The sequence below is a fragment of the Eptesicus fuscus genome, chromosome 22 (assembly GCF_027574615.1).
Source record: "Eptesicus fuscus isolate TK198812 chromosome 22, DD_ASM_mEF_20220401, whole genome shotgun sequence".
Classification (NCBI taxonomy): Eukaryota; Metazoa; Chordata; class Mammalia; order Chiroptera; family Vespertilionidae; genus Eptesicus; species Eptesicus fuscus.
The window spans coordinates 33,668,569-33,690,104 of record NC_072494.1 but is presented as its reverse complement, the minus strand read 5'-3'; the positions used below and the strand labels follow the sequence as shown (position 1 = coordinate 33,690,104).

The window sequence follows — 21,536 nt, the reverse complement described above, 5'->3', positions numbered from 1 at the left end:
GTCATTGTGATGTTTCCTGGTCAAGGACATGTTGTGGATTGCTGAGTTTATATCACACCACACACTCGAGAAGTGTCAGGGGGTGAGGATGTCCTGTCAAGGACATGTATTTGGATTGCAGATTTAAACCCCGGCCCTGGTTGGGGAACATGCAGGAGACAACCAATTGTGTCTCTCTCAGATCCATTTTTTTTTCTCTCTTTCTCTTCCCCTGGTTCCAGCCCTTCCTCTCTGTCTAAAAAAAATAAATGGAAAAAAGTATTCTCGAGTAAGGATTAACAAAAGCAACATGAAATAAACTGAAGAAATATTTGTAAAAGATACCTCTGATAAGGGCCTAATTCCCAAAATACATAAAGAACTCATACAGTTCTACAACAACAACAACAACAAAATCTGATTAGAAAATGGGCAGAGGACCTAACCAACATATTAAAAGATGCTCAACATCAGTAGTTATAAGGGAAATGCAAATCAACACCAAAATAAGGTACCACTTCATACCAGATAGAATGTATATTACCAATAAGACATAAAATAACAACTGTTGAAGAGAATATAGGAAAAAAGGGAATCCTCATGCACTGCTGATGGGAATGTAAATTGGTGCAGTCATTATAGAAATGAGTATGGAGGTTCATCAAAAATTTAAGTATAGAGCTTGCATATGGACCAGCATCCTTGCTCAGGGTATCTACCCAAAAAATTTGAAAACACTTATCAAGATTTATGGGAGGCTATGTTCATTGATTGCAGCATTATTCACAATAGCTAAGACATGGAAACAACCTAAGTGTCCTTCAATGGGGTGATTGGATAAAGAAGAAGTGGTACATATCTATACCAATAAAAGGGTAATATACTAATCAGACCGGGTTGACCGGCCATCCTCTGGACGTTCTATTTCCTTTCAGACAAAGCTGTGGTGGTGGGGGCCGAGGCAGAAGCAGTTAGGGGTTATCAGGCCAGCAGGGGAGGGCAGTTGGGAGTGAGATCAGGCCGGCAGGGGAGGGCAATTGGGGGCAAGCAGGCAGGCAGGCAGAGAGGTTAGGGGACAATCAGGCAGGCAGGCAGGCAGAGGGGTTAGGGGCGATCAGGCAGAGGCAGTTAGGGGCAATCAGGCAGGCAGGCAGGTGAGCGGTTAGGAGTCAGTGGTCTCAGATTGCGAGAGGGATGTCTGACTGCTGGTTTAGGCCTGACTGCAGTCGGACATCCCCCCAGAGGTCCCCAATAGGAGAGGGGTGCAGGCTGGGCTGAGAGGAAATGCCCCCCACCCCCCATGCATGAATTTCATACACCGGGCCACTAGTCCTATATAATAAAGAGCAAATATGTTAATTAGACAGAACAGCAGAATGACCAAACATACGACCTTCTGGATGAAGCTAAGGCTGCAAGGGCTGAGGCAGCTGGGACTGCTAGGGCCAAGCCCCCTTGCATGAATTTCCTGCATCGGACTTCTGTTCTATAATAACCTATAATAATAAAAGCATAATAAGCAAATAAACCAAACTGCTGAACAGCAGAACCACCAACAGCACACTATGACATACACTGGCGCCAGGACAGCCAAGGTGGGTGCAATGCGATTGGTTGGGGAGGGAGGGGCTCCACCCTTGCCCCATGCTCACCCCACAAAGTCAGTCCTCAGGCCACCAGCCAGCCTAGCAGGGCATCAAGGGAAGAAGCGGGGGGTGCGACAGATGCAGGCAGTGCCAGTCCAAGGGAGGTGCGGGTAGGGAATGGGGCTGGCTGCCAGCAGCTGGTGGAAGCCTGGGTGACAGCAGACAGAGGGATCCCCAGGTGTTGGCAGCTGGGCGAAGGAAGGCCTACCCTTGCATGAATTTCGTGCATTGGGCCTCTAGTCTACTATGGAATACGACTCAGCTATAAAATGAGTCAATATTGCCATTTGCAACTTGAGAGGATTATGCTAAGGAAGTCAGCCAAAAAAGGACAAAAGGTATGGTTTCACTCATGTGGGATATAAACCAAAAAGCAACAAATGAAAAAAGGAAACAAACAAAACAACTCACTCACAAATGGTGGTTACCAGAAGGAAGAGGTGGTGGGGAAGAGGTTAAAGGGAGGTGAGGGAAGGAGACTAAACTTCACAATAGAGTATACAGATGTCCTAATACAACGTGAAACCTGAAATATATATAAATTATTAACCAATGGTACCCCATACATTTAATTTAAAAAGAGGCACATATTTTTTGTTATTTGATAGAAGTATAAATGTATATATTTAAAAGTTTACATCAATCTGATATAAGACCAATCCAGGGAATAAGAAAAGAGAAGTTTCTCAGGGATCAGCATAGATGTAGCTCCTTTCTTAGATCCTTAATCTCATAGGAGGGACCTCTGTATTCTTTTAGCCCTGCAGGACTTTACTTGATGTGTCTCCATGACATAATTTTACATACTGTTCTAACAGATCTGTTAGATTTTCAAGCCCATGGATAATTAAGAGGAAGAGGAATGGACTGAAGGTAGAAATGGATAATATATTCTAGGAAGAAAAAAACTACCAAAAAATCCAGAAACAAAAAATTCTAACAACATAGCAAGATAGTAACACAGCTTAAACAGCTACCTCAGAGAACTTCTGCGGCCAAACATGATCCATTGATTAGTGAAAAAATAATAAATTATATTTAAAGCAATGTTAAACTTTTAAATTTTGACATTTAATTGACATCTATTCACTTATGAAATGCTCAGTTCACTGATATGGACCATATGACGTGAAGTCTTATATTTTAAAATAGTTTAGCCCACCTTTATTTTGACCTATGAAATCCTCGATGCTTATTTAAGAGTCAGCACTTACCATAGCATTTCTTGAGCACAGAGTGTAGTAGGAACAGAAGGCATATGATCCTGACCTCCAGGAACTTGCCTCCTGAGAGGAGACTGAGCCTGAAGTGACAAGTCATCATCATCTTTTAGAAAAAACATGTCTACAGCCAGTCAAAGCCCTAAGTGGCAAAGTAGCCCACGTTTAACGGAACTACCGATTGTCACATTCTCACCATGTTTGTAATGAGGGGTAAGTAGCTCCTTAGAGGAATGAGGTAAATGTTGCTAGTTCCATTTTTGGTTTGGTGCTCTTCTTGTGTTTGAAACTGTGGAAGAGTAATCTGATGGAGGGCTATCTACTATAGAAGTCTTCTGAGACGGGAGGGGAGTGTGGAATAAACTCAGAAAAAAAGATGGGAAGAGCATATATCTATAAATAAAATTTTTAAAATAAATCTTTATTGTTCAGATTATTACAGTTGTTCCTCTTTTTCCCCCCCATAGCTCCCCTCAACCTGGTCAAAACCCCACCCCATGCCCTTACCACCCCCCATGTCCTCCTCCATAGGTGTAACATTTTTGTCCAATCTCTTCCCGCTACTCAACACTCCTTCCCCCAATTATTGTCACTCCACTCCCTTTCTATGCCCCTGATTCTATTATATTCACCAGTTTATTCTGTTCTTCAGACTTTTTATTCATTTTATTTTTAGATTCACTTGTTGATATGTATTTGTTGTCACTTTGTTGTTCATAATTTTTATCTTTAGCTTTTTCTTCCTCTTCTTAGAGAGTACCCTTCAGCATTTCATATAATACTGGTTTGGTCGTGATGAACTCCTTTAGGTTTTTTTTGTCTGTGAAGCTCTTTATCTGATCTTCAATTCTGAATGATAACTTTGCTGGGTAGAGTAATTGTAGAGAGTGCCTGTGAAGGCACATTTGCATTTCTTTCATTATTGTCAGCTGAATCCAGTGGCATTGGCAGAGGCTTGTCCTGGAAACACACTTTGCCAAAAGGCAGGAATGTTTTCAGTTTGACCTTCAGCCCAGGTACAAGAAGATGGGTTTTGTTATTTAAATCCAGCCAAGCACCAGGAATGAATACCACTCGGGCCCACCCAAGAATGCACATCATCTCCTTTGTTTTGACTTTTATAAAACTTCTTGTTTTTTTTTTGCTGTATAAAATAAACATGCTGTATTGGCTCAGGGTCCCTGTCCCTGTCAGAGGACAGTGGTCCCACGTGGCCCCAGCTTTTTGCTTCCATCTCTGTGTCTGTCTCTTTCTTTCATTTTCTCAATCCCAGCTGCCCCTACTCAGGAACCAGACCGCTCTCTAGCTGCGCTGGACGTGGAAAAGAGAAATATCTACAAGTAATCTTGGTTGTAGGTTCTTGCTATTCATCACTTTGTATATTTCTTGCTACTCCCTTCTGGCCTGCATAGTTTCTGTTGAGAAATCAGCTGACAGTCGTATGGGTACTCCCTTGTAGGTAACTAACTGTTTTTCTCTTGATGCTTTCAAGATTCTCTTCTTTGTCTTTTGCCCTTGGCATTTTAATTATGATGTGTCTTGGTGTGGTCCTCATTAGATTCCTCTTGTTTGGGGTTCTCTGTGCTTCCTGGACTTGTAAGTTTATTTCTTTCACCAGGTAGGGGAAGTTTTCTGTCATTATTACTTCAAATAGTTTTTCCATATCTTGCTCTCTCTCTTCTTCTGGCAACCCCATAAATCAGATGTTGGTACTCTCGAAGTTGTCCCAGAGGCTCCTTACACTATCTTCATATTTTTGGATTCTTTTTTCTTTTTTGTTTTCTTGTTTGGTGTTTTTTGCTTCTTTGTATTTCAAATCTTTGACTTGATTCTTAGGATCCTTTAATCCAGTGATGGGCAACCTTTTGAGCTTGTTGTGTCAAACTTCGCCAAAAAACTGAGCATAACTCAGGTAGTGTGTGACTTTGAGGAAAAAACTAACTCCAAGACTCTAGTCACAAATGTTTCATCCTCAGGAGCAGCAAATGTTTCATCCTCGGCATGCGGCCGAGTGTCATCAGAAATGGCTATGCGTGTCAGTGCTGACACACGTGTCATAGGTTCGCCATCACTGCTTTAGTCTGATGTTGGATCTCTGTATATTATTCTTTATTTCAGTCAGTGTATGCTTAATTTCTAATTGGTCCTTTTTCATATCCTCAAGGGTCTCACTGAATTTCTTGGAGGTTTCTAGAAGATTCTTGAGTAATCTTATAACCGTGGTTTTGCACTCTATATCCAGTATTTTGCTTTCATCCATTTCTTTCATTTGTGACTTGTTTCTTTGTCTCAGCATTTTGGCTGCTTTCCTGTGTTAGTTTTTATGTACTGGGTAGCTGCTAAGTCTCCTTGAGTTGATAGAGTGGCCTTGTGTGGTTGGTGTCTTATAGGGCCCAGTATCTCAGCCTCCACAGACACCTCAGGTGGACATTCTTGGTACACTCCTTTCTGGGCTGTTTGCACAGTCTTGTTGTAGTTACCCTTGATTGCTGTTGGTATCACTGGGAGGAATTGACCTCCAGGCCATTGGCTGTGGTGACCAGCAGTGTCTACACTGGACGATTTGTTGCGCAGGAGACACCCTTATGGAGCAGGACTTGCTTCAGTAGGGCTTTGGTGCTCACTAAATCTGCCCCTTGAGTGTGTCTCTTATGGATGTGAAGATTTGTATTCCAGTATGGTCTCACTCTGACCAATGGGTATACTGGTTCTTGGATCTCCAAGGAGGTGCAAGTGAGCCAGCCACTGTCTGAGGCCGCCCAGCAGGAGCTACAGAGACATCTGCAGATTCCTTCTCTTTGTACGGGGTTTGGAGGTGCCCAGAGGAGGCCCAGCTGTGAAGCAAGGCTGCTGCTGCTGCTAGGCACTGGGCCCTCTTTTGGAATCTCTGGGGCTCTCTGACCCAACTGCAGTTTATTTTAGGCAAAAGAACAGGCCATTCATATGCAAAAGCCAATGCACACAGCTTGGGTGGGGTTGTAAACTGGGTGGGGAGGGGTTTCTGGGAATCACCATGGTGGAGCAAATGGCAATGGCTGCCCTGAACCAGAGAAGTCCCTGGTTCTCTGTGTCCCGTGCCCTCGTGTAGGAACAATGATCGCTGTGAGCACCTCTATGAGTAAGTTGCCCTCGCATTCCTGTCCTGATGCCAGACAGTCCAGCTTCTCCCCGTATGTGCCTGGTCCCCCAGAGTCTCGCATGGAACTGGAGTTCAGAGCAAGCAGGAGCTTGCATCACCTTCCCAGTTTAAAAAGCAGTAAATCCAGGTGCCTGCAACTTTCCACACCTCTGCACCTCTTACCGGTCTCAGTGAACTTTCTTCACCTCTCTAGTTGTGACTAACACTCAGCTGCTTTTCTGCAGTTCTGAGTGGTAGTTGTCCGTCCATTTAGTTACGGTTTCTATGTGGTTGTGAAAGGCAGCAAGTATAGGTGATTTCCTATGCTACTATCTTGGTTTCTCCATAAATAAATTTTTAAACCAAAAATATTGGTGCTCTCTCTTCAGTTTACTATTGAAAGAATATTCAGGTTAATTGCAAAGAAACCAAAGCTAATAGGATGTTATTTAAAGCAAGCACACAGCTCATCATCTGGGAATGTTGTATCATAAATCAGCGGGTGAGATACAAGACGCCTTAATGAGTCTTTATAACTGGGAGTCATTTATTGCACTTGGCCCAGAGGGAGGTGTTTCTTCCAAATCTCTGAGCAACACATAAAAGAAGTTTCCCATATTTATACTTTTCGAGCCTCTTTGTTTGCAGATATTACAAAGAGCTCTGTGTGAGTTATTGTTACAGACAGTTGTAACCTTGAATACATAATGAGTTAGTACTTGTCATAAGAATATGGGAATTATTATCACTATTAGTCTATATTAGTCTATTACATTGGTTGGCTAGCTTGTAAGGTCAGACAGTAAAGTTTATCTTTTTCTATTATTTGAACTAAAAACAAAGTCATTTTATGGAATGAGTTTACAAGTCAAGGGATTATTGAACAATAGCAGAGAATTGCAGGCAGAAGTTTTTTTGTACAAGATGGAGGTTACTATGCTTCAGTAAAAGCCTGGCACAATCACTTAAAATCTCACCAAGGACTTTCCATTTATTCTGTACAACCTGCCTGCTGCCAGGCCATAATCCGTGGCTGGTGGAAAAGAAAATACTTTACTTTCATGTTCTTATTCTCTCAGCAACAGATGGCTGTGGTGACCCACCAAAATTCCAAACTATGAAACCCAAGATTAGTTCTGGAACCATTATTTCTCCTGGGTTCCCACTACAATATGTGTGTTGCCCAGGATTCAAGCCTATTGTTCCTTTAAATTCCCTCTTTATTGTTTGTCAGGATGATGGCACATGGGCAAGTGATCTTGAGGAGGGTTGTACAAGTAAGTACACAAAATTTTTTATTTTTATTGCTCTAAAGGGTATCATACATTTTAGACTGCATATTCTACTATTACCATGATGGTTTTCTCAGATGGATAAGGATTTTAGGTAGCAAGATATTTTTTCAGGCTTTGAAGATCTTCAGGAAGTTTTTAATATGGCCATTGATTCTCTGGGTGAAAGTGAATCTTTACCAGTTAACTACCAAGTGTCCAAAATGAAAACCATCCCCACACAGCACAATATTTTGAATTTAATTTAAAAAATCAATTTGTAATGAATATTATAAAAATAAATATATTACTCACAACTCAGGTGATCTTGAATATTTTCAGCTGAAAAGTCTCATGAAAAATGATGTTAAAGTTGGTCAGGGCTGCCGCATAGCGAAAACATTTTTTATAGACGCATGTGGCCTGGGGGAAGGTCCGCAGCTTGCGTCTACAGACACTTATGGCGCATAATGGGTTAAGTTTGGCCCTTAGCAGCAACATGGATGGAGCTTGAGAATATTATGTTAAGTGAAATGAGTCAGTCAGAAAACATTAAGGACCAGATGTACGTAAAACTGGAACTCATAGACACAGACAACAGTTGGGTGGTTACCAGATGGAAGGGTGGGTGGTCACAGGGGTAGTCATTAGTAAAGGGGACTAAGTATATGTGGAAGATGATTTGATTTTGGGTGGTGGGCACACACCCAAATAAAGTAATATAGATCATGTGTCATAGATGTGTACACTTGAAGCCTATGTAAGCTTATGAGCCAATGTCACCCCAAGAAATGCAATAACAATAAATAAGAAAGTGTTCCCATCAGTTTAATAGCACAATGTAGAATTTTTATTTTGATTCCAATCTATTTTGACATTGCATAAAACAGCAAATTTGAAATTTTTCTTTTAGTAATGTCATGTTCAAAGCTACAAGAACCCCCAAATGGCAAACTAGTCTACTATAATGGAACTACCCAGTTTGGTTCACAAGTTCAGTATGTTTGTACTGAGGGGTAAGTAAGCTGCTCCTTGGAGGAAGAAGGTAAACATTGCTGGTTCCATTTTTGGTTTGGTTCTCTTCTTAAGCATTTCCATTATGTTGATTTCATCTTGCTGTCTGTGGAACAAGTTGTACTTACAGCCAATCAACCCTTGGGCTTTTTATGGAGACTGAAAAGATGTGCAGTGAATAGAAAAAAAAATTAACTTGAAGGAAAGCAAAATTGTATCATATGATAAGTAACAATAAGCCTATCATAGTCATTAAAAAGGTAGTAATCCTGGTGACATGGTCCTACATTAAATTATAAGAGGCAGGAGGGAGGGAAAGAGAGACAGGGGAGTTCATCACTTAACCACCCATCGCTGTTGTTGCTGGTCGCCATCTACAGGGTAATGGGTGCGATGCTTTGGCCCTGCTCACACTCACCTTGGCCTGGCACCACCCACTCTCCTGCTCTACCATCTGGCTGCGGTTCTGTTCTCGTGGGGCCCATCAGGGCTGGCAGTGCCTCCACTGCTGCTAGCTCACAGTGCCACATCACCAACATCTGCCTTTTTTCGTGCCTCCCTCTGGTGGTAATTGCACATCATAGCAAGCAGTCGAACTCCCAGTGGAGGGGACAATTTGCATATTTTATTATATACGACTAGAGGCCTATAGCATGAAATCGTGCACTGGCCCTCTAGTCCTATATAATAAAATATCAGGTCTAAACCAGCAGTTGGACATACCCCTCACAATCCAGGACTGCTGGCTCCTAACTGTGCACCTGTCTGCCTGCATGATTGCCCCTAAACGCTTCTGCCTCCCAGCCTGATTGCCCCCTAACCACTCCCCTGCTGGCCTGATTGATGCCTATCTGCTCCCCTGTCAACCTGATCACCCCCAACTGCCCTCCATGGCTGGTGTGATCACCCCCAACTGCCCTCTCCTGCTGGCTTGTTCACCCCCAACTGCCCTCCCCTGCCAACCCGATCGCCCGCAACTGCCTTTCCCTGCTGGTTTGTTCACCCCCAACTGCCCTCCACTGCTAGCCTGATTGCCCAAAATTGCCCTCCCATGTGAGCCTGATCACCCACAACTGCCCTCCCCTGCTGGCCTGTTTGCCCCCAACTGCCCATCATCTTACGGTGACCATCTTGTGATGGCCATCTTGTGGCAACCATATTGTGGTGGCCATCTTGTGATGACATGAGTGCGGCCATCTTGTGATGACATGAGGGTGTCACGCGAGGGTGCAAGGACAGCATAGGCTTTTATTAGTATAGATATTTTCTTGCAGTATGTGAAATAGCCTATCTAATAAAAGGATAATATGCAAATTAACCATCACTGCATCACAAAGATGTCAGCATCCATAGCTACAAGATGGTGGTGCCCAGTGCTCTCCTCAGCCTTGCTAAAGTCCCCCATCCTGGGAATGCTGAGAGCAGGCAGCATTCTTGCTTTGTTCCTGCGGCAATGGAGGGCCTCTGGGCCATGGGCACCGTGAGCGACCACGGTGGGACGCTTGCTTCATTGCTACAGTGATGCCCCAGCCGTGGAGGGCCTTTGGGGGATGGGGAGGCCAGCCCGCAGCCTCCATGGCTGAGCGCAGGCCCGAAGAGGAGATGGCAGGCCCGCCTGCCTCGGAAGCAGCACAGGTCCCTCCAGGATCTGGCGGGAGCCGCATGAGTGGAAGGAGTGCGGATCCCTGTGGAAGGAGTGCGGATCCCTGTGGCATGCTGCAGTTCCTGCTGGCTCCTGGGAAAGCGGCGAGCGGCCTACTGTGTGCGCTATTGCGCGATGGGCAACAACTTAAAATATAATGTGCTTCATGTCTCTTATAACATTTTCTGATTCAAACTCTATTTTGCCTGGATGAGTATAGCCACCCTCTCTTGGTTACCATTTGCCAGGAAGATCTTTTTTCCATCCTTTCATTTTGAACTTATTGGTGTCTTTGAATCTCAAGTGAGTCTCCAGTAGACAGAATAGAGTGGGGTCTTTTGTTGTTATCCATTCTGCCTTTTCATTGTAGAATGTAATCCATCTAAGTTTAAAGTAACTACTGACAAGGAGGGAGCTGTTTGTTTTCTTAAAGCTTTTTCCCCCCTTTTTGCACATTCCTATTTTCTTGGCTACTTGATTTTTCTAATAAAGTGTTGGAATAACTTTCTCATTTCCTTCGTTTGTATTCTGTAGTGATTTGTCTCTAGTTCCCATCTGAATTCCACTTAACATCTTAGAGTTATAACACTACAAATTGAACTTATTCCAACTTAAATTCAGGCGAGATCGGGCGCGTTCAGGGTGGTTTGGCCATAGACCCAACTTAAATTCAATAAATTCCAATAATGAATGCTTATCAGCTCCATCCTCATCCATTTGGGTTGTTAGTGTCACAACAACCCAAATTTCAATTTTAATCATTGAAATCCTGGCTTCTACGCTATTTATTTTCATTGTATGCTTTGTTTCTTAATTTACATAGAAGATAAATATGCATTTACAAACCATTGTTACAATAAGACTAGCTTTAATAATTGCCCTAGTATATATCTAGAGTGAGATGTTGATCCATATGGCATGACTTACCAAAACCAAACAACATGGGTTCGGCAGCCTACTGCAATGAATGTCAAATTGGTGACGCAGGTGCTGATGGAAAAGGAAAGAGTTTTTATTCAAGTGCCTGAGACCAGGAACTCCCATCAAACACCACCCCCCACCCCCTTTCTTGCTCAGGCCCTCAGTTCTTATATAGTTAGGGAGGGGAGGGCTTTATTTTCTATCCAATTATCTTGCTAACTTTTGGCACACTTGTGCCTGTCCCTTCATATTTATAGTTTTTGGTGTGCTTAGTGTAAGAATCTCTCCCTATACCAACTTGGCTAATGGGCAAGACTCCGCAGCACTAGGACTGACTGTCCACGTCATATTATTTATTCTCTTGTGTACTTTAGGACAGCCTTGAACTGTTATTGTAGGTGAGGTATGTGGTAACAAATTCTCTTAACTTTAATTTTTGGAAAACCTTAATATTTCCCTCATTTCTGCAGCACAGTTTTACTGTGGAGAGGTTGAGCTTGTTTTTATTTGTGTCTGTTATTCAATGTCTTCTGGCCCCCAAGTTCCTGTTGGGATCTCTGCTAACGATTTAACCTCTTTTTCTTAGATTTAGCTTTGACATTCTCAGTGGTATCACTGGGCTCAACCTGGAGAGCGATGGTCTTGCCCATCAGGGTACTCACAAATACCCGCTTCTCTGCAGTTGCCACTCAGCTGCCCCATGAAGGAAAAGAGGACTGTGGAACTGGAAACTGCAGATCTGTGCCAAGAGGGCCTGCGAAATATGTACATGCAGTTTCTCTGACTATTTTAGAGTCTTTTGTCTAGTACGTGTCCCCTCAGGACTTTTTCAGGAATAGTTTTTGTTGGTTTATGTTTTCCATTGAATGGGCCATACTTTCCTATTACTTTGTATGCCTTATAATTTTTTTGTTGAACTGGACATTGGAATCTAATACTGAGGTAACTCTAAATATCAAATTCTCACCGTTTCCTAGGGTTTATTGTGTTATGTTATTGTTTTGTTTTTTTATTGTTATTGTTGAAGCGTGTCTCCTTGCTGTAGATCAACTGCGCCTTCTAATGGGCATGTGCATGCCCTATACTTGTCCCTGAAAGGTTCAGGGTTGGGCCGGGTCATACAAAATGGATTTGGAGTTCAGTGTCATCAAAATAATATTTGGTCTGACTTGAGAACGAGTCAGTGGTGAATTGGGGAGGAAGCAGGCATTTTATGCGCTCAGGGAGAGCTGCAGATGGGGCTTCGGCTTGACCCAGGTATCAGGACCGTACACCCGTGTAGTTTCACGACCTTGCCCTTTGTCCTTCTGCTGGCTCCAGATGTCCTTTCTCGGGGCGCTGTGCAGGGGTTATTGTCTTCAGGAATCTATACTAATAAAAGGTAATATGCTAATTACACTGGGCATCTTCTGGACCTCCTTCTGGACAACGCCATGGTGGCAGGTGCTGAGGCAGAGGTGATTAGGGACAATCAGACCGGCAGGAGAGGCAGTTAGTGGCGACCAGGTGAGCAGGAGAGCAGTTAGGGGGCGATATGGCTGGCAGGGGTGCCATTAGGGGAATCAGGCCAGCATGCAGTGGTGGTTAGGGGTGATCAGGCAGGCTGGCAGGTGAGCACTTAGGAGACGGCGGTCCTGGATTACAGTCAGATTTCTGAGGGTTGCCGGATTGGAGAGGTTGCAGGCCGGGCTGAGGGACACCCCTCCCATGCACAAATTTCATGCACCAAGCCTCTAGTTTCTCTAAGATAACCATTTAAGGGGAGAATGTTTGTGCAAGGTTTAGGCTAGCAGAATGAGCTTTCTTTTATTAGCCCCTACTAAAGTAGAGCCCTGTATCTTGATTCACCTTCTCAGTCTCCATATATGCAGTTGGTATTTAAATTCACAGTGTATATTGTCAGTCTCCTGAAAGGGGAAAAGTGAAAAATGAAGGATGGAGCAATGATCTCTGGATCTGTGATTCCCCTTGAAGGATGGTCTTGCAACTTTGGGGGAGGTGTGACAACAATGCTGCCAGCACCTGTCTGCCTCTCTGTGATCATAAACAACAGTCAATTATGCGAGCACAGATCCCCAAGGACGTGGTCTTTTTTGCTCACCCTGGCCCCCTCAGGCTGCTTATAAGCTGTCCAAAGGACACATGCACAACTGCCTGCTGTTGGAGTGGGATGGAACCTGCCACTGTGAGAACAGCTGAAATTGACCAATGTTCCTGCATTTTACCTTTCCAAGAATTTTCATGGAAGTTGCAAGCTTTCAACAGACACCAGAATTCCAAAACAGTGACATCAGGCAAATTCTAGCAAAGAATTTTTGTCTATTTGAGAAGACATATTTTTGGTGTTTCCTACCCTGCCATCATTCCAGAATTCTCTCCTAATACATCCTACCTAATAAAGGAGTAATATGCAAATTGACCCTAACTCCACTACACCCACCATCCACGCCCACCAGCCAATCAGGAGAAAATATGCAAATAAACCCAACCAAAATGGCTACAGCCACAGAGAGCAGGATGGAGGCTTGGGTTTCCCCAATAACAAAGGAAGCCAAGCTTTCTGCCTGCCGTTGATGGCCTAAGCCTCCACTCAAGGCTACAAAGTTTCAATTGTAGAAGATACATAAATCCCAGATACCAGGGCCCCTGCTTGGGTCACCAGGGGGTGTGGCCAGCCTGCAAACCACCACAGGCCCTTCACCCAGGCCGCCCCACAACCCAAGGGAACCCCCATCCTGATCCGGGATACCCTTCAGGGCAAACCAGCTGGCCCCCACCCATGCACCAGGCCTCTATCCTATTTAATAAAAGAGTAATATGCAAATTGAATATCACTCCAACACACAATATGGCTGCCCCCATGTGGTCAAAGATCCTGCCCCCATGTGTACACAAGATGGCCACCACAAGATGGCCAGCAGGGGAGGGCAGTTGGGAGGCACCAGGCCTGTAAGGCAGGGCAGTTGGGGGCAATCAAGCCTGCAGGGGAGGGCAGTTAGGGGTGACCAGGCCAGCAGAGGAGGGAAGTTGGGGTGACTGGGCCTGCAGGGAAGGGCAGCTGGGTGGGACCCAGGACTGCAGGGGAGAGCATTTGGGGGGGACCAGGCCTAAAGGGGAGGGCAGTTAGGGGTGACCAGGCCTAAAGGGGAGGGCAGTTAGGGGCAAACACGCTGGCAGGGGAGCAGTTAGCCATCAATCAGGCTGGCAGGGGAGTGGTTAGGGGGTGATCAAGCTGGCAGGCAGAAGTGGCTATGGGCAATCAGGAAGGCAGGCAGGTGAGCAGTTGGGAGCCAGCAGTCCTGGATTGTGAGAGGGATGTCCGACTGCCAGTATAGGCCCAATCCCACTAGGGTGAGGGACACCCCCTCCCCAACACCCCGTACACGAATTTCGTGCACCGGCCTCTAGTTATAATATAAGTGAATGAAGTAGCCTTGGAGGAAAAGTCAGCTGGAAGCATGTATAGGCAGTTTTATTGACTGTAATTTAACTCCATCAAGTGAAAATATCCAATTAATAGTTAGAGAGAGAGAGCCTGCAAGGCACCTTGTGGAGTACCAAAAGATTAGGACATAGACCAGAGCTTTTTGACTGGTGTGCCACAAGAATTTTTAAAACATACAATACCTGACTATTTATTTGGGACACTGGCCTCTTTTCTCTTAGATTTTCAAATGAAAAAATAGCTACTACCAATACAATAATAGCCATTCCATGTGAATAGGTCAAAATTATACCAGTTTCTTGCCAGATTAGAAAAAAAAAGAAATATATATATATATATATATATATATATATATCTCCATCCTACCTAATAATAGACAAATATGCAAATAGAATGTACCTTCACTACACCCAAGCCACGCCCACCAGCCAAGCCACGCCCACCAGCCAATCAGGGTGATTATGCAAATTACCCCAACCAAGATGGCGGTTAATTTGCATATCAAGACAGCATAGAAAGAAGCCAAGAGCTGCAGAAGGGAGCAAAACTGTGGAGAAGCAAGCAAGCCAGGGGGAGGAGAAGGGAGGAGTGGAGGCAGGGCGGGGGAGAAGGAAGGAGAGCAGGCGGGCTGGCGGAGAAGGGAGGAAAGCAGGCGGGGCGGGGGAGAAGGAAGGAGAGCAGGCGGGGTGGGATAGAGTGCAGCAGGAAGCCCTATTGCAGGAAACTTCCTGCAACGGGAACACTAGTGTGTGTGTGTGTGTGTGTGTGTGTGTGTGTGTGTGTGTGTGTGTGTGTATTTGGTGGCCCTCAGAATTTTAATAATTGGGTTATGTGTGCCATGAGATGAAACAGGTTGAAAATGGCTGACATAGGTTATTCTCAAAGAAGTTTTAGCTTCATTGAGAATCAAGATATAGAGAGAGAGGTGTCCAAGTACCACAGAAATAGAGTTATTCATGATCATTATAAGGAGAGTCCAGAGGGAGGAGAGAGTTCTGTGAATTACAGTCATCAGAGAACTCATTGAGGAGGGGTCTCCCTGAGCTATACCTAGGAAGATACTCTAATCTGGAGTATTCATAACATCAAAAACTTGCCTAGCTCTCACTTTGTTTCAGATGCCAGTTTACCTACTACTTACAGCAACCCCACAATGTATATACTTTTCCACAGATGAGGAATTTAAGAAAGAGAAACATTAAGGGTCTCTTCCTAGCTCAACAAGCAAGTCAGTCTTGGAGCTGGGACTCGAATGCAGCCAGGTCAGCTCTTGGGCCAGATCGCTCTGCTCAGTAGTTGCCCTGACAGAGCAGAATGGCATGAGCAAGGACATAGAAGTGACAGTGTGATGTGCCTGCCAGATGTAGTAATCACCAGATTGTCAGACAAGACAGGTTTGTTTGTTTGTATGTTATTATTTTTACAGATATATTTTTATTGATTTCAGAGAGGAAGGGAGAGGGAGAGAGAGATAGGAACACCAAAGATAAGAAAGAATCACTGATCAGCTGCCTCCTGCATGCCCCCACTGGGGTTCGTGCCTGCAACCTGGGCCTGTGCCCTTAACTGCAATGTAACCCAGGACCCTTTAGTCCACAGGCCGACGCTCTATCCACTAAGCCAAACCAGCTAGGGCAGTGGTCGGCAAACCATGGCTCGTGAGCCACATGTGGCTAGCGAGCCTAGGTTTGCCGCGCTGTTGACTGATGAGTTTGCCGACTACTGAGCTAGAGCATGACAGGTTTATTTTAGTGCTTTGCTGAATGCCAATGTGAAGAATCTCTCCATTTCATTAAAGTGCAGATTCAGTTAACACATTCAATACCTGTCACTTCAGAAACTTCTCCCTGAAGCTAGTGTAGTGCAGAAAAACAAACATATAAAAATTTCGTCATTATTATGTGTTCTTGTTAAGTGGTAAAGAAAACAATCATCATTTCTTTTCTCATTTAGTTATTACGTACTTGGAACAAAAATTCTAAAATGTGAAGCCAATGAAACTGAAGTGATATGGAGTGGTGATCCACCAACTTGTGAAAGTAAGCACATTCTCTCTTTAGAATTTACAGCAGCAGTTCTCAAACTTTTTGGCCTGGGGACCCCTGTATGCGTTATAATTAACAAAGACAGCACAGAGCTTTTCTGCAGGTGGGTTAGTGCTACTGATATTTTTTACACTGGCATTAAAGCAGAGTTTTTAAATAATTATTTACTAATTCATTTTTATGAACAGTAATCTCAATACATGTTAACAAATGCAGCATATTTTTGTCCTAAGATCAAACATTTCCAAAACAGTGGGAAGAGTGTCATTGCTTTACATTTTTTCTAATCTCTTCAGTATCTCGCTTAATGGAAGACCTCCAGATTCATTCTGCGGCATTGTCAGACAGTCTGAAGCCACTGGAAAATCTCACTGTACACTCTAAGGATGACAGTGAGAAAAGACAAAATCGTGGTATACCTGTGAACCACTGACTCAGGAACCAGTCTAGCATTTCTCAACTAGCACTGAGTTTTCCTAACTCAAAAGTTTATTATCTCATTAAATTACCAGTGTCCCTTATGATTGGAAAAACTTAGCATAGTATTACAGATAAATACAAGTGTTTCATACAGGTATTGTTTATGGCTATTTAAGAAAATGGGTTTTATTCCAAAATTTTATTTTCCTATTTATGATTTGAATTGGGATAATACATTTTTTTATTATTATTTATGATTTTAATTGGGATAATACATTTTTATTATTAAACTAAGTTTCAAATGAATATTAGATTTGCAACTAGTTTGTAGAAATCAAATGATAATGAACTTATTGAATACAGTTCATAGGACATTACTAATGCTATCTGAATCTTTTACTTTTTCTTTTTCTTTTCCTGTCCTCTTTTTTCTCTTTTTAAGAGATTTTTTGTCAGCCACCTTTACATATACCAAATGGACACTTCACCAATAGCCACAAGCGTATATTTGAATATAACGAAACAGTTTCTTATAGTTGTAAGACTTCGACTGCAACAGATCATTATACACTTGTCGGAGAGAGGACGCTTATTTGTATTGGGCCTAACAAATGGAATATCGAGCCTCCTGTTTGTAAAGGTAATAACATTTGCATTTCTTTCCCTCTCATTTGTAAATACTGTGGAAAGATTTATGAACTTTTATTTTGTTTTTGTTTTTTAAAATAAAATTTTATTGATTGCAGAGAGGAAGGGAGAGAGGAGAGAGAGATAGAAGCATCAATGATGATATAAGATAATTGATTGACTGCCTCCTGCCCTCGCCTTACTGGGGATAGAGCCTCCCACCCGGGTATGTGCCCTTGACTGGAATGGAACCTGGGACCCTTCAGTTTGCAGGTCGATTCTCTATCCACTGAGTCAAACTAGCTAGGGTGACTTACCAACTTTTAAATACGTTGGCCAGTACTTAAAAAACAAAACAAAACAGAAAAAACCATCCATATGTTTTTCTCCCTGTTAAATAGTTTTTAATGTAACTGTTTATGTGTCAAATAATAAAAAATAATTGTATTTGTAGAGTCTCCCACTCTTCACCTCCCATGTTCTTGGCATTGTTGCTTATGCATTATTAATTACTATATTTATGCATGTATTACCTTTTTATTTATTTATTTTTTTTGGCTCGGGAGCATCAAAAAATCCAAGCTGGGTTTAAGGAAGTTTTTTTTCTTTTTCTTTAAATCTTAATTGTTGAGAGTATTACAAATATCCCCATTTTTGGACTCCATTGCCCCCATTACCCAGTTTTCACCCCTCCTCAGGCTTTCACCACCCTAATTTTTGTGTCCATAGGTAATGCATAGCTACATATATAAAAGCCTAAGTGACCGGCTGACCAGCTGGTAGCTCTGATGCCCAATGACCATAAGGGGCAGATATGCCGACCGGTAGCTATGATGTGCACTGACCACCAGGCGGCAGACATTCAAAGTGAGAGCTGCTGAGCTGCGGTGACTTGGCAGCTGCAGTTCTTGGGTGACGCACCTGGAACCAGAGAGGTGGGAGCCCTATTCTAGAGTGGGCCACCAGAGAACCACCCTCTTGCAATCCAGGACCCCTCACAGGATATTGCAGAGCTGGTTTCAGCCCAATCCCTACAGGCCAGGCCAAAGGACACAACTGGTACACAGATCTGTGCACTGGGCATCTAGCATGCATATAAATTCTTTGGTTGATCTCTTCCTGCCCACCTCCCCCCTTCCCTGTGAGATTCCTGAGTCTACTCCATGTTTTGATGCCTCTGTTCTATTTTATTCATGAATTTATTTTTTTCATTAGATTTCTTGTTCGTTTGATTTTATTTTTAGTTTTAATTGTTGATAGATATACCTTTATTGTATTTCTTCTTATTCTTTTTTTATGTTTTTTTTCTTGTTGTTGTTGTTGTTGTTGTTGTTCTTCTTCTTCTTCTTCTTCTTCTTCTTCTTCTTCTTCTTCTTCTTCTTCTTCTAGAATATCCTTCAACATTTCATGTAATATTGGTTTGGTAGTGATGAATTCCATTACATTTTTTTCAGTGGGAAGCACTTGATCTCACCTTCAATTCTAATTGATAGTTTGCTGGGTAGAGAGTAATCTTGGTTGTAGAACCTTGATTTTCATCACTTGGAATATTTCTTGCCACTCCCTTCTGGCCTGTAAAGTTTCTGTTGTGAAATCAGCTGATAGTCATATGCATGCTCCCTTGTAGGTAACTAACTACTTTTCTCTTGCTGCTTTTACGATTCCTTCTTTGTCTTTAACCTTTGGCACTTTAATTATGATGTATCTTGGTATGGGCCTCTTTGGGTTCCTCTAGTTTGGGACTCTCTGTTCTTTCTAGATTTGTACTAGTAAGTCCATTTATTTTCACCAGGTAGGGGAAGTTTTCTGTCAAACTAAAAATGTTATGGTTTAATATTTGGCAGAACACTTCCTTTTCAGAAATATTTAAGCCACTCTCTATGCTAATTTTTGTACATGAACTTTTATTGTATTTTATTTTTACCATTTTAACCATTTTCAGTGTACATTTCAGTGGCATTCAGTATCTTCATATGGTTGTACCACCATAACTTCTATATATCCTAAACTGAAACATTATTCCCATTAAAAAACTACTCTCCATTTTCCTTCTCTCCCCAATCGTGGCAATGACTATTCAGTTTTCTATGAATTTGACTATTTTAGGTACCTCATAAAAGTGGAAGCACTTCTGGCTTATTTCACTTAGCACAAAGTTTTTAAGATTCATCTACCTTGTAGCAAGTATCAGAAGTTTATTTCTTTTTGTAGTTGAGTAATATTCCATTGTCTGTTGTTTCCACCTCTTCTATTTATTTTTTAATCCATTCACCTGGTGATAGACACTTGGTTTGTTTCCAACTTTTGGCTATTCTGAATATGCTTCTCTGAAAATTGATATTTGCGTAACTGACGCCTATTTTCAATTTGCGGTGGTGGGGCAGTATATACCCAGAAAGAGCTGCTGGGCTATGTGTTTACTCTTTGAGGAGCAGCCATACTGTCTTCTATGGCAGCTGCACCATTTTACACGCCTACCCGTGACCCAACAAGATTCCAATTTCTCCACCGCTTTACCAATGGTTGTGTGTTGTTGTTTTTTATATACTAGACTTCCTAATATATATAGAGTAATATCTCATTGTGGATTTATTTTCATGTTCTAATAACTAGTGATCATATTTTCATTTGGTTATTGGTGTTTTGTGTATCTCATCTGGGGAAATGTTTCTGCAAGTCCTTTGCACACTTTGATTTGGAGTTTTTTTCTGTCACTAAATGTAGGAGTTCTTTATGTGTTTTGTATATTAATCCCTTATCAGGTGTATTATTTGCAGATGTTTCCTCCTAATCTGTGTGTTGCCTTTTCACTCTATTTATAAGGACCATTGATAAAAGTTTTTGATTTTGCTGCCGTCCATCCAATTTATCTATTTTGTTGTTGTTGTTCTTGTCTTTGCTTTGGGTGACAAACCCATAAAATCATAGTCAGATCCAACATCATGAAGCTTGTCCTCTGTGTTCTTTGCTATGAATTTTAGAGTTTTATCTCTTTGATCCACTTTGAGTTCATTTTTGTATATGTTGTAAGATAAGGATCCAACTTCATTCTTTTGTATGTAGAAATTCAGTTTTCAAAGAACCATTTGGTGAAAAGATTGCACTTCCCCCGTTGAGTGTTCTTAGCACCCTTCCATACAATCATTTGACCATATATGCAAATGTGAGCTCTATAATCTATTGCATTGGTCTGTCTGTATTTATGCTATAGCACTGTGTTTTGATTATTGTAGCTTTTGAGTAAGTTTTCAAATCAGAAAATGGGAATTCTCGCAATTTTGTTCCTCCATTTCAAGCTTATCCTGGCTCTTCCTAGTCCCTTGAGGTTCCATATGAATTATATGTTGGATTTTCAATTTCCCCAAAATGCATATTAAAGATGGTGATGGGGATTGCATGTAATCTGTAGGTTGCTTTGTGTAGTATCAACATCTTAGCCATATCGTGTCTTCCAATGCATGAACACAGGATGTCATTTCATTTATTTATATCTTCTATTTCTTACAGCAGTGTTTTGTAGTTCGAGTGTAGGAGTCTTTCACCTCTTAGGTTAAGTGTCTATTTAAGTATTTTATTTCTTTTTTATCCTCAACCAAGGATATGCTTATTTATTTGAAACAGATGGGAAGGGATAAACACAGAGGGAGGGAGAGATGGAGAGTGAGGGAGAGAGAGTGAGAGAGAGAGAAAGAGAGAGAGAGAGAGAGAGAGAGAGAGAGAGAGAGAGAGAGAGAGATGTAATTGGCTACGTCCTGTAGGAAAAACCCAGGACCTACATTATGTGCCCTGACCACGAATGAGCCTTGTCCTTTTGGTGCGTGACACTACAGACCAACTGAGCCACCACCCGTCAGGGCAGTATTTTACTCTTTTTTGATGCTATTGTAAATAGAATTGTTTTCCTCCTTTCCTTTTTGGTTTGCTCATTGTTAGTATATACAAATGCAACTGATGTTTACTTGTTGATTTCATAGACTGCAACTTTGCCAAATTTATTTATCAGCTCCAACAGATGAGTGTGCTTGTGTATGTGTGCAATCTCTAGTTTTCTACTTAAATAAACATGTCAGGTGGTTTTATTTCTTCCTTCCCAATTTGGATGCTTTCTTTTCTTGCCAAATTGCTCTAATTATAAATTTTGATATTATGTTAAATAGAAACATCAGCCGAAACCGGTTTGGCTAAGTG

At 42.2% G+C, this 21,536-nt stretch overlaps 1 protein-coding gene across 1 annotated transcript in view; it reads left to right on the top strand.

The window, feature by feature from the left end:
- The window catches only part of LOC129148000 (complement receptor type 1-like), a 110,525-nt gene that overhangs the window by 36,802 nt on the left and 52,187 nt on the right, over nt 1–21,536 (top strand). Inside the window, exons 8-9 of the mRNA XM_054712228.1 lie at nt 16,210–16,295; nt 17,164–17,361. Coding sequence (XP_054568203.1) covers nt 16,210–16,295; nt 17,164–17,361 — 284 coding nt within the window. The remainder of the gene's footprint in view (nt 1–16,209; nt 16,296–17,163; nt 17,362–21,536) is intronic.